Source organism: Lampetra fluviatilis, chromosome 54 (genome assembly GCF_964198595.1).
Source record: "Lampetra fluviatilis chromosome 54, kcLamFluv1.1, whole genome shotgun sequence".
In the NCBI taxonomy this organism is placed as follows: domain Eukaryota; kingdom Metazoa; phylum Chordata; class Hyperoartia; order Petromyzontiformes; family Petromyzontidae; genus Lampetra; species Lampetra fluviatilis.
In genome coordinates, this window is record NC_136328.1 from 4,782,548 (window position 1) to 4,795,649 (window position 13,102).

Sequence of the window (13,102 nt, forward strand, 5' to 3'; positions counted from 1 at the left end):
CTAGGGCTGGTACTACACCCGCCTACGGGGTGTACGCGATGACGGTGCGTCGCACGCCGCGCTGTGCAAGAGCCGGCCTCACACAGCAACACACACACGGTGCTGTCCGCGACGGAAGTATATCGCACGCCACGTCCCTCCCGGGCCGGCACCATACAGTAACATCCCCGATGTCACTACATGTTCAATAACACGTCAACAAAAAAAGAACTTTTTTTTTTCTGGCCTGGACTTTTGCATCTGTTCTAGACTAATTTCAGGGTGCCGATTCCAAATCTGATCTCAGATTTGCTCTATCACATCTTATTTTTATGCTATGGGCATACCCCATATTCATTGATTTTACCCGAAATTAACTCCGTCACTTATGATTGCAAGTTGTTGCGAGTCAGTGACTGCTTTAGTGTTAAAATATGGTGCTGTATTTTTAGGATAGTGTGTTTATAATACAATTTTATGTAGATATCACATTTATTTAATATTTTTCTTCTGCAGTTTTTATTGAAAATGCCATATTTGATATCTCAAAAACCTGACGTGATAGACAAAAACTGATGCCAGATTTGGAATCGGCACCCCAAAATTACCTTAAAACCGTTGTAATACCTTATGCCAGAAAAAGTGTGTTGACCAGTGTAATGTTTGCTGGGCACAGTCCCACAATTGCAGGTGGCCAGCAACTAACAGCATTCTTCATGTGGCAATAGATGAGAGTGCAGGCAGACCTCGCTTAGCGCGACTCCCGTGGAATGCTCCTTCGTTACAGCGCTTTTTCTTGGAGAAAATATTTACTGGGGAAAAAATGAACATCAAAGCATACACAGGATACCGCGATAAGTGGGAACAACTCTTGTAAGCTCGCACTCATTACACACTGTGCTTGCCACAAATGAACCACAATACCTCTGATCTTGTCAAGCGGCATAAACCATCATCGCGCGAACTCCCACTCATCCTCGCAGCAGTGGCGGCTTTTGGCTGGCCGTCGAACAAAAGCGGTCTGCTGCGTCGCATGCGCTTCTGTGGCCGTCTGGAACGCTCTCCCTTCCGATATTAAGAAGCCACTGGAGTTATGCACTTTTAAATCACCTAGATTGAAAACTCATTTCTTTCAAACTGTAGTTTTTGTGTTTAGCTTGTCCTTCCCCCCCCCTCCAATAAGCGTGGTGGCTATGTACGGTGCGAAAGAAGTTCAACATATGTACACACATTGCTCATACGAAATAAATAACATTGTCGGGAACGCGTCCCCATATGTACGATGGTACAATGACCCCTTTTGGCGCCTATTCGACGGGTGCATGACCTCTCCAGGAACGCATCTGGAGTGTGTCTCTTGAATTGTGCCGAGGTTCTGAGAAGGAACGGAACGTGTCCGTGCGGGTGCCCACCGGGGCGATGCAACGACGACATCGGTTTGCGTGTGGTTGGCGAAGCGAATTGCCCACGGGAGGTGGCGGCAACTTGGAGCGGCCTTCAGCAGTGGATTGGACGGTGCGCGAGGGGACGCCGAAAGTGTTGTGCCAGCTGAACGCAGTGTGGGCGAGGTGACACGGTCGGCCTGGTAGACCGAGCGCTCATCAGGGACGGAGGAATCGACGGCATTTAGAGCGCCATGGTTCGCAGCCCGGATCGGTGCACTCGGTTTGGACGTGGATCCAGGTGAGAACATCCAGCACCGTCAGAGATCAGCTCTCGCGTCAACGAGCTTCCCGATCCGGTACAGTACCAGTAAAGTCGCCGACACAATCGTGCACGGGACCCAGTTTCATAGAGTTGATTACTCGTTTATTTGTTCATTACGAAGCATATCGTACGTAACAGCAACAGATCAATTTTGAGTCCACGTAACATCCCTAACTTTTAAGAGGTGGCCTTGCGTTTGCCCAGCTCACCTCAGCTCTCGCACCCTGGGCCAGCTCCTACCCTCGCGTGTTCTGGAAACCTTGGCGAGGTCATCCTCTGGAGGACTTCCTGGAAGAAAACCACCAGGGAAGGGCTCAGGATAGGGCTGGCTCCACTCAACGACTGCGCTACCCCCGTGCGTGGTAGTGTAGCGGCTCGCGCGCTGAACTACGAACTCGGCGGACTGCCGAGTTTGATCCCCACTAGACGGCCAACGCCGGTGACGGTAATCTAAAACCGGTCCCGGGCCTCCCCCAGGGTTTGACTCGGCCTCAAAATGAGTACCCGGGTCCGATGTGTAAACATCTGCGGTGCTTGTAAGACACGGCCATCAGAGGTCGCAAACGGGTTTTGATTCCTTGCCCGTACCCGTACCCGGCCGCACCAGGGTCGCAAATGGGTACGGGTACCCGTTCCCTACCCGTACCCTACCCGAAATGAGTGACAAACGGTGACTCACCAGTGACTCACGGCCTACCCGTACCCGGCCGCACCAGGGTCGCAAACGGCTACGCGTACCCGTACCCGGCCGGGTACGGGTAGCCGGTTATCGGGTAGGGTACGGGTATCGGGTACCCGGTTGCGACCTCTGGCGGCCATCGCGAATGTTGCGTCGTTGTCGTGCGGCTCCTCTGGGGCGGGCGCCCCCCGACAGCACGGCGAGCAGCGGAGGAACGAGCGGGTCGCTCGTCCTGCTCGAGACAGTCGCGACCCCTTCTCCGTCTCCTCCAGATCCGCAGAATATTGAGAGAGCGAGGAGGGGGGCACAGCTTCCCATCTGTGGAAAGACGTGAATGAGACGATTTTGTTTTACTCCGATTGCGCATTTATTCCTCTAACGGAGATCACAGTTTTGCCGATTAACCACGTTGGGCGATGCAATAATAGTTTGGAGCATTCAATATCCGCAGCGAGGCTATCGGGAAGGAAGGCAGGCGCCATACGATTCATAGACATAGTACGGGGGCGATGTTGCTTTGTGTAATATACACTACACTAGATTTGAAGCTTTCGTGACTGCAAGCATTCATATTCTTAGGTTTTTTCGGTAAAGTCACGTAGGTAAAAAATTTAAATTAAGAAATGTTATTTTACTTTTATAAATTTACATTTTTTACCTACGTGACTTTACCGAAAAAACCTAAGAATATACACTACACTACTATACACTACACATTGGGCTCTATGGAGGGCCATCGTTAAGTGTAATAAAGGCTTTTGGGTTAGATCGCGTAAGTATAAATCTGTCGTAACCCTCCACCACCCGACACAGCACAGTAAGGTTTGTCACGTAAACAACGCGTGCCGCTTAGTTACTACTACAACCCACTGGTGTGTTGGAGAGTTCTTTTTTAAAATCTCTACGCACAGCAGCGCGCTCATCTTGAGTGACGTCGGGGGGGGGGGGATGTTCAACGTCCACTGCCGAGGAGACACATCCCCAAGGCACACAATAGTTTCACGATCCAGTAGACTCTCAATTATCCGCGTGCAGTTTATCCGATTTGCGGATTAACCGCGCACCTGAGATTTTGACATAAATTCATAACTCGTGAATTTTCCCTTCAGGCCAAATTCATCTAAAAACAGTTGAACATTATTAATCTTGGAAATGTTTATGACAAGTCACGTGCTTAAACCGAACAAATATGGTGCTCCGGTTAATCTGAAATCGCCTCTACAGTACAGGAGTTGCATATATTTACAAGAGTGGGCGGAGTTTAATTTATGTTAATTGGCGTGGCTCTGCTGTCCACTAAGTGGACAGATTCTTCCGCGCGGGAGCAGGAAAGTATTATCACTGAGCACGTGCATTGATCGGTCGATCGTTAGAATTCATTCTCAATCGAAAGAGTAACAATTGAAATGATCAGTTGCGCTTCATTTTGAGTAATTTATCGCATCATTTGTTTCGTGAGTTATAATTTATACCCACACTAGCTTTACTACCCGGCTTCGCCCGGGACTTGGACTCACGACGCCCGGCCGCCTTTGTCTCCCCAGTGGCGATGTTCACACACCACACCAGTTGCTCGTTTGAGGCTGAGTCGACCTCGGGGAGGCCCAGGACCAGTTCAAATAATCGTCACCGGTGGTGGCCGTGAGCGGGAATCGAACTCGGGTCGCCGGGTTCGTAGCGCAGCGCGCTAACCACTACACTACAAGGCGTGACGCTTCCACATGCGCGGGTCACGTGACAGATGTGACATCACAGCTCACTTGCCGTGCAAAAAATAACTGTATTATTGAGCTCCCCCCCCCCCACAAAAAAAAAACACAAAAGTGTATTATTATTATAATTTTTGAATGGTGTACAGTCTGGAAAGTACCCACATGTCAAATTTCAAGTTTGTTGCATGTCGGGAAGTACGCTAAACATTTTGAACAGACACACACAATCACAACTTTGCCTTTTATATATATGGAGATTAAGTGGTTTTTGGCATAGAGATCCACGGAAAATGGTTATATTTTTGGATTATCCGCGGCCGTCCTCCCCGTCATTAGCACAGACAATCGAGAGTCGAGTGTCTATCGAGTCTACTGTATGATAATAACCAGAGGTGGGACAAAGTCATTGTTATGCAAGTCCAAGTCGAGTCGCAAGTCATCAAATTCATGACTCGAGTCTGACTCGAGTCCAAGTCACATGACTCGAGTCCACATCTCATAGGTGGGACAAAGTCATTGTTATGCAAGTCCAAGTCGAGTCGCAAGTCATCAAATTCATGACTCGAGTCTGACTCGAGTCCAAGTCACATGACTCGAGTCCACATCTCAGAGGTGGGACAAAGTCATTGTTATGCAAGTCCAAGTCGAGTCGCAAGTCATCAAATTCATGACTCGAGTCTGACTCGAGTCCAAGTCACATGACTCGAGTCCACACCTCTGATAATAACTGATGACAACGCAGGCAAGTCAAGCGATGGCACCGAAGGGATACGCGGCGCATACCTCGGCATCTTCAGGACGATGCTGTGGTGACCCCTGAACTTGAAGCAATCCACGGCACTGACACCACTGGCGTTGCCTTTGCTGGCGTAACGAAGCATGGCGTTCAGTTCCACCCTCTGGATCGTGTCCTCCATGGGGCTGCGCACATGGGAGTCAACAATTCGATGATATCAACGACAATGTAGGCCAATTAACGCACGTTGTGGTATTTGTTGGGTCTTGGTCTCGGAGAAAGCGAGAGAGAGAAACGACCCGCAGAGGGGAGCGAGGAACCGCAGGCCGCAGAGCCACCGGGCAATTGCCGGCGTTGGCTAATCACGTGGCTGGCCGCCACCATTTTTATTATTACACGCTTTTATTGAACTCACTCCGTCTGTTGTGGTATCCTCAAAAAAGAAATCTTGTAACAAAATTTTTACCCACTTCCCAATGTGCTATCGACTGCAAACTTGCTATATCTATGTCATCCTGATGACAATACTATATTCTATCATTAAAAATCCAAAACATATGTTTTTAAACATTTTATCATTCAGACGCTGTCTTTCCGACAGACCTGTTCTTCACCTGTGGACGGCTGCTTGCGTTGTGGCCGAAACGTCGTTTTATGTTTTATTTGTATTATTTTATTATTTCCCTTCTACGTGACTTTACCGAAAGAACCAAGAAGATTTTACACGCTTTTATTGAACTCACTCCGTCTGTCGTTGTCGTCGTATCCTCAAATCTTGTAACTCAATTTTAAGCCACTTCCCAATGTGGTATCGACTGCAAACTTGGTATACTTATGTCATACTGATGACAATACTATATTCTATCATTAAAATCAAAAACATTTTAAAACATTCTTTTACACGCTTTTGATAAACTCACTCTGTTGTTGTTGTATCCTCAAATCTTGTAACTCAATTTTAAGCCACTTCCCAATGTGGTATCGACTGCAAACGTTGTATACTTATGTCATACTGATGACAATACTATATTCTGTCATAAAAAATAAAAAAAATAAAAAATGTTAAACATTATTATTACACGCTTTCTATTAACTCACTTTGTTGTTGTTGTCATATCCTCAAATCTTGTAACTCAATTTCAACCGTCTTCCCAATGTGGTATCTACTGAAAACTTGGTATACTTATGTCATGCTGATGACAATACTATATTCTATCATTAAAAATAAAAATATATGTTTTTAAACATTATTTATTTTACGTTATGTTTCGGCTTGGGTCTAATTGTCCACGCTCAACTGACGTTGGCTGTAAATCACCACGGCCCCTTACGTTATGGCAAGCTTTGCGGCCACTTCTTGGAGTCGTGGAATTCTGCCATTACGAGTACGGTACATTTCACTAAAGCGTGTTTTTAAAAAAGTATTTTTAAATATGACTTATCTCATCCGCTGTCCCTCACGCCGCTACGTCGTCGTCGCTCACCGAAGTTGAAACAAAGTATGATAATTGTTTTTTTACCCTTCTATCTGGCAACAAAACTGACACCTTTTTTTACAAGGAGTCATGTTTGCATTGACCACAATACCTGCGGTCGAAATGCAAACAAAAAACACAACTCTGATAATGTATGCACTGTCCTTGAAATTTATTGGTCCACACCCGAGACAGCTTTTCTTAGAGCCGAGTCTCACATGGTGTTGGACCAGATGACGCCAAAAGGTGTCAGTTTTGTTGCCAGATAAGAGGGTAAAAAAAACAATTATCATATTTTGCTACTAGCAAAGGAGGTTCCAATGGTGACACAAAGTATTCGTTCCATTGGAACCTCATTTGCCAGTAAAAAATATGATAATTGTTTTTTTACCCTTCTATCTGGCAACAAAACTGACAATCAACTTCAAGGACAGTGCACACATTATCAGAGTTATGTTTTTTGTTTGCATTATGACTGCAGGGTATTGTGGTCTATGCAAACATGACTCCTTGTAAAAAAGGTGTCAGTTTTGTTGCCAGATAGAAGGGTAAAAAAACCAATTATCAAAGTATTCGTTGTTATTATTTATTATGACGATACGCGCCATCGTGAAGTCTCACCTCGATGCTTTCCTCCACATTTTGATGGCCACCAGAGCGTTGGTTCTGTGGTCAAGGCAAGACAACACCCGGCAGTCTTCGCTCCTCGCAATCCTCGCGAGCACCTCGTAACGGAAGTTGATGTGCTCGTGGGTGACCTGCGCAACAATCACACGCGAGTTGAGTGCCGGCTCAACGCTCATTAAGTCACCGCTAATACTGGTAGGAACCTCCTGGTTACACCAGCCCACAGGGGATTATTGTGTCCGTCCGTCCGTCGTGCAGGGAGGGGCTGGGTGGGGCTGGGTGGGGAGGGGAGGGTGGGGCTGGGTGGGGAGGGTGGGGAGGGGCTGGGTGGGAGGTTGGAGGGGTGGGGCTGGGTGAGGAGGGGCTGGTCACCCCGTGGTACCCTTATAAAACTCAACGTTTAACCTACTCACGCCGGCTTGTGCCCGCCCTCACAGTCGGGCATATTTGCGGAATACACCACGCGGCCGTTGACCCTGGCCATTGACCGAGCAACCCAACGTTCCTACCAGCTCCCTCCGCAGGAATGTGTTTCATTTCTTTAGAACAGCTTTTTGTGTTTATTTATTTATTTGTTGTTGCCCCCCCTCCCGCGCCTCCGATTCGTGCAGTTGGCTACGTGCGGTGCGAAAGAAGTTCAATGTACATACATACAATTCGGTGCTCATTAGATACATAAATCGGAGACCTAATCCGCGCAGTGACAAGAATACCATTTAATACAGTAAATTCAGCTGTGACGGTCCCACCTGATGACGGAGACTTGTGTTGCCTCCGATACGTCGTGATTTATTATTTTATTTCTATTATTATTTCTATTATATTTTTATTTATTTTTACCTACGTGACTTTACCGAAAAAACCTCAAGAGTATGTTCCCGTTTTTCATTATTATTATTAAGGCGTTTTATTGTACCAGGCCATCCTGAGTGCGATCATCTTTGACTGCACAAGTTTAGTAAGGTGCCGGATAAGGCAATAGACTGCACGTGCGAGTGCTGGGCCCTGTCGCTACCCGCAAGGCTGCCCTTCTGTGGTGAGACTTACCGACGCGTAAAGGCGTTCGAAGTCGTCATAACCGTGGTTATGACGACCAATGGCGAGATTGTGGACCCCAAAATACCAGATGTCCCTCATTGCTGAGATTTCTCTTTTCTCACAGGGGGTCAGCTGGTTGCCATGGAGCTCAAGGATGTCTACAGACACAAAAATGGCAGAAACAATGAATGTGCTGCTGTTATATATCCAGGAAAGTCGCACCAGTCTCAAGACTTTTTTAAAGGAGATGACACGTCCATGTCAACCTGGCTGACATGACCCCCATGCAACATGGCCGACGTGACACACCCCATGCAACATGGCCGACGTGACACACCCCATGCAACATGGCCGACGTGACACACCCCATGCAACATGGCCGACGTGACACACCCCATGCAACATGGCCGACGTGACACACCCCATGCAACATGGCCGACGTGACACACCCCATGCAACATGGCCGACGTGACACACCCCATGCAACATGGCCGACGTGACACACCCCATGCAACATGGCCGACGTGACACACCCCATGCAACATGGCCGACGTGACACACCCCATGCAACATGGCCGACATGACATCCATGAAACATGGTCTCCTTGACTTCTGCCATGCAAGATACGGAGCATGATGTCCTCTGTGCAACATAGCCACCTTGACGTATCCCCATGTAACATAGCCAACAAGACTTCCCCCATGCAACATGGATGCATTAACACCACCCAGTACCCATCCCCCCATGCAACATTAACTTCCCCCATACATTTTTATTACCTCGTGGAGATTTGCTTTTGATGGCTTTTCCACGCAACGAGTGGGAAAGCGCGCTCCATGTCATGTTAGTCCTCTCCCTCTCAAACGCTCGATGACAGCACATCTAAACAAACAAAGACAAAGATCCCCCCCTCCCTCCCCCATATAGCAGTTAGCAGATTTTTTTTTTAGAATTAAGTTTCAATGAGTGCATACTCCCCACTATGTCATATGAGGATTATAGAACAAAAGCTGAATAAGTGACCAGAGATGCTATAATGGAATTAGATTGACAAGAAGAAGAACATCGTGGATGAGAAAACATACACAGGTTCTTGACCACATCCACACGATAAAAAAAAGTTAGTGGACTTTGGCAGGACACGTCACGGCTACAAGGGACAATGGTCCGATGGTCAAGACTCGTAACAAAGAGGCAGCCAAGGAATGGAACATGCACAAGAGGTCATGGACCCAAACATACAGAGCGGTTTAATCAGATTACGTGTAAAGTAGGTGCTGTGAGAATTATAGCATCACAACATCCTGAGAGGTGGCAGTGCCTTGGGAAACCTTCGACTGGCAGTGGATACACAAAAGGACGGTGGACGTTCTTGCATCGATAGACAGGTGGGTACACAGACAACATCTCAGACGCTGATACACATACAGGTAGGCAAATAGACACACACAGGTAGACAGGATGACAGGTACACGGATAGAGTGGGGAACACACGTAGGTGCATGACATGTCCACACATATCTTCTTGGTTATTTCGGTAAAGTCACGTAGAATGGAAATAATAAAATAATAAAATAAAACATTATAAAATAATTCTCACGACGTTTCGGCCACAACGCAAGCAGCCGTCCTCAGGTGAAGACCTGGTCTTCACCTGAGGACGGCTGCTTGCGTGACTTTACCGAAAGAACCAAGAATATGAATCCCTGCAGTCACGAAAGCTTTAAATGTCCACACATACTTCGCCACACGAGCAAACGAGTCCGTACCTGTCAAAGCCATCTCTTTGGCAAACCTCAGCAACTGTTTTCTCTGTGGTGGTCCCCACCTGATGAAGGACGCTTGTGTTGCGCCCGAAACGTCGTGATTTAATTTAGTTGTTTTCACTTTTTTATTTTATTTTATTATTATTTTCACCTACGTGACTTTACCGAAAGAAGGGAAGTAATAACATAATAAAAATAAAACATAATAAAATAATTCTCACGACGTTTCGGCCACAACGCAACCTGAAGACGGCTGCTTGCGTTGTGGCCGAAACGTCGTGAGAATTATTTTTATTATGTTTTATTTTTATTATTTAATTACTTTCCTTCTACGTGACATTACCGAAAGAACCAAGAAGATGAATCCCTGCAGTCACGAAAGCTTTAAATCGAACTTTACCGAAAGAACCAAAGAGTAGGAGTCCGTACCTCCATGTCGTCGACGTACGGGGCAGGATGTGCAGACCTCGGAATCAGAATCTTTATGCTGACCAGATGAATCCGATGAGTTGTGAAGCTCTTTGTTACAGATATCCAGCATGGGCGGATCAGAAGTTTGTGTCTCACACCATCTTCTCATCCCTGTGGGGGAAGTGGTAGATGAGTCTCGGGTCATACAGAGTCTAGAGCAGGGGTCGGCAACCAAAATAACAAGAAGAGCCATTTCTTTCCAATTCGGTACAAAATTCAGTATTTCAAGAGCCGCAATGGATCTATGTACATACTGTACATACGTACATATCGTCAAGAAGCAGCCCGTAAAGAGCCGCATGCGGCTCCGGAGCCGTAGGTTGCCGACCCCTGGTCTAGAATGTGCGACAAGATAATTTCTCAGGATAGAATATAATTCACGTCAGCGGTTTTGTCAGCACGAACACACATTATCATCATCATCATCACTGGCCAAAATCATCCACATGGACCCAAATCATGATCATGAACACGTATGAAGGTCAAGGTTCGGTGTATTTGGTACGGCACTTGGGTGGATTGAGTCATACCTACATTGTCCATCACAGTTCATAGAATTGGATGACGAATCGTAACCGCCTATGCCGTGTCAAGTTGGCCCTTCTTCTTTTCAACATATGTTTCTCCAATCACCAATGGCATCTGATCGCATTACATCGAGTTCCATACGCTGATGATGCACAATTGTATATCGCAGTATGTATATATGTCAAACTTCTCTCGCACCGTACGTAGCCACGAACCCACATGAACACGGACCAACTATCATGAACACAGACCAACCATCATGAACACGGACCCACAGCAACACAGACCCACAGCAACACAGACCCACATCAACACAAACCCACATCATCAATATGAGCCCACACCATCAATACGAACCCATAATATAGTTTTTTTGGGTTAGATCGTTAAAATATAAATGTGTCGTTAAACCCGCCACCACACGACACAGCCCCACTCTCCCCACCCAGCCCCTCCCCACCCAGCCCTCCCCACCCTCCCCACTCAGCCCCACCCCTCCCACCCCCCACCCAGCCCCACTCTCCCCACCCTCCCCACCCAGCCCCTCCCCACCCTCCCCTCCTCACCCAGCCGCTCCCCACCCAGCCCCACCCTCCCCACCCCACCCAGCCCCTCCCTCCCCACCCAGCCCCCTCCCTGAACCAGTGGGTTCCTACCAGTATAACTTTATTTTGTACAGGGACGGATGCAGTACTGTACCCGCCCTCTCCCCCCCCCCCTGGGGTTGGTACCAGATGGTAGAGTCCATCTCGTGCCTGCTCCAGACGTCAGGACGAGTCCATCTTGGAGTTTCACGATGGGGGGGGGGGGAAGGGGGCGTGTCCGTGTCGGCGAAAAGGTAAACAAAAACACAGGCCCCGATGGCTATTGCTGGCTTCTACGAGAATAATCTGTGGTCTACTCTCCTACACTCGCAAGACGCCTTCACAGACGGTGGGAGCCACCCACGCTTCACCACACCACAAGGCGTTATCACAGTGCACATCATGGACAACAACCAGCCGACATTAACCCTCAGCCGACGGTAACATTAGCGCTGCGAGTTTGGCGTAGGCTCGCTGGTAGGAGCAGGAGGAGATGGACAGACCCAGGCGACTGACCTGTGCCAACTCGCTGCGTTTTATCCGCCCGGCGCTCACTCCCGCCGCTCGTTGTTGTGAGCGTCGCTCCTCGGCCCTGCGTTGTTGTCAAGAGAGCGACCGCCTCCAACCGCCCAGTCGAGCCGCCCACGAACTGCAGAGACACACACCGTCAACACCGCTCCGCTGTTGGCGGTCACTTTGCATCGTCCACTCAGCTCTACTTCCTCCTGCACCACATCAATCCATCCCTTCTTCTGCTGCTGTACCACATCAGTCCATCCCTTCTTCTGCTGCTGTACCACATCAGTCCATCCCTTCTTCTGCTGCTGTACCACATCAGTCCATCCCTTCTGCTGCTGTACCACATCAGTCCATCCCTTCTGCTGCTGTACCACATCAATCCATCCCTTGTCCTCCTGTACCACATCAGTCCATCCCTTCTTCTGCTGCTGTACCACATCAGTCCATCCCTTCTGCTGTACCACATCAATCCATCCCTTGTCCTCCTGTACCACATCAGTCCATCCCTTCTTCTGCTGCTGTACCACATCAGTCCATCCCTTATGCTGTACCACATCAATCCATCCCTTGTCCTCCTGTACCACATCAGTCCATCCCTTCTTCTGCTGCTGTACCACATCAGTCCATCCTTTCTGCTGTACCACATCAATCCATCCCTTGTCCTCCTGTACCACATCAGTCCATCCCTTCTTCTGCTGCTGTACCACATCAGTCCATCCCTTCTGCTGTACCACATCAATCCATCCCTTGTCCTCCTGTACCACATCAGTCCATCCCTTCTTCTGCTGCTGTACCACATCAGTCCATCCTTTCTGCTGTACCACATCAATCCATCCCTTGTCCTCCTGTACCACATCAGTCCATCCCTTCTTCTGCTGCTGTACCACATCAGTCCATCCTTTCTGCTGTACCACATCAATCCATCCCTTGTCCTCCTGTACCACATCAGTCCATCCCTTCTTCTGCTGCTGTACCACATCAGTCCATCCCTTCTGCTGTACCACATCAATCCATCCCTTCTGCTGCTGTACCACATCAGTCCATCCCTTCTCATGCTGTACCACATCAGTCCATCCCTTATCCTCCTGTACCACATCAATCCCCATTCCATTTAGCAAGGCCGTAACCATGAAGTCAACATTGGGGGGGGGCAAATCTTCCAGGGGGTCTGGTGGTCCCCACCCCCCGAAAAAAAAATCTAAATTTGAAAACTCATTTCCTGCCTAAAATATAAAAAATTCACTAACACACAGGATGGATTTTTTTTTTACAATAATGTC

General features: G+C 48.0%; 1 protein-coding gene across 1 annotated transcript; it reads right to left on the minus strand.

The window, feature by feature from the left end:
- Positions 1-850: 850 nt before the first annotated feature.
- On the minus strand, positions 851-8,843 carry LOC144949487 (dual specificity tyrosine-phosphorylation-regulated kinase 4-like). The gene is made up of 5 exons (XM_078879408.1): positions 8,734-8,843; positions 7,963-8,111; positions 6,910-7,046; positions 4,861-4,998; positions 851-2,683 (listed from the first exon to the last, which is right to left on the minus strand). The coding sequence occupies exons 1-5, from the start codon at positions 8,834-8,836 to the stop codon at positions 2,380-2,382; spliced, it is 831 nt and encodes a 276-aa protein (XP_078735534.1). The 5' UTR covers positions 8,837-8,843; the 3' UTR covers positions 851-2,379.
- Positions 8,844-13,102: the final 4,259 nt, after the last annotated feature.

What these genes read in the sequence shown, in the direction of transcription:
- LOC144949487 (XM_078879408.1), bottom strand. Translation starts at nt 8,836, where the DNA reads ATGTGCTGTCATCGAGCGTTTGAGAGGGAGAGGACTAACATGACATGG. An exon ending in CAAAAGCAAATCTCCACGAG is followed by an intron (nt 8,112 to 8,733) that starts GTAATAAAAATG and finishes TTGTGTCTGTAG; the next exon opens with ACATCCTTGAGCTCCATGGC. An exon ending in TCGAACGCCTTTACGCGTCG is followed by an intron (nt 7,047 to 7,962) that starts GTAAGTCTCACC and finishes ATTGTTGCGCAG; the next exon opens with GTCACCCACGAGCACATCAA.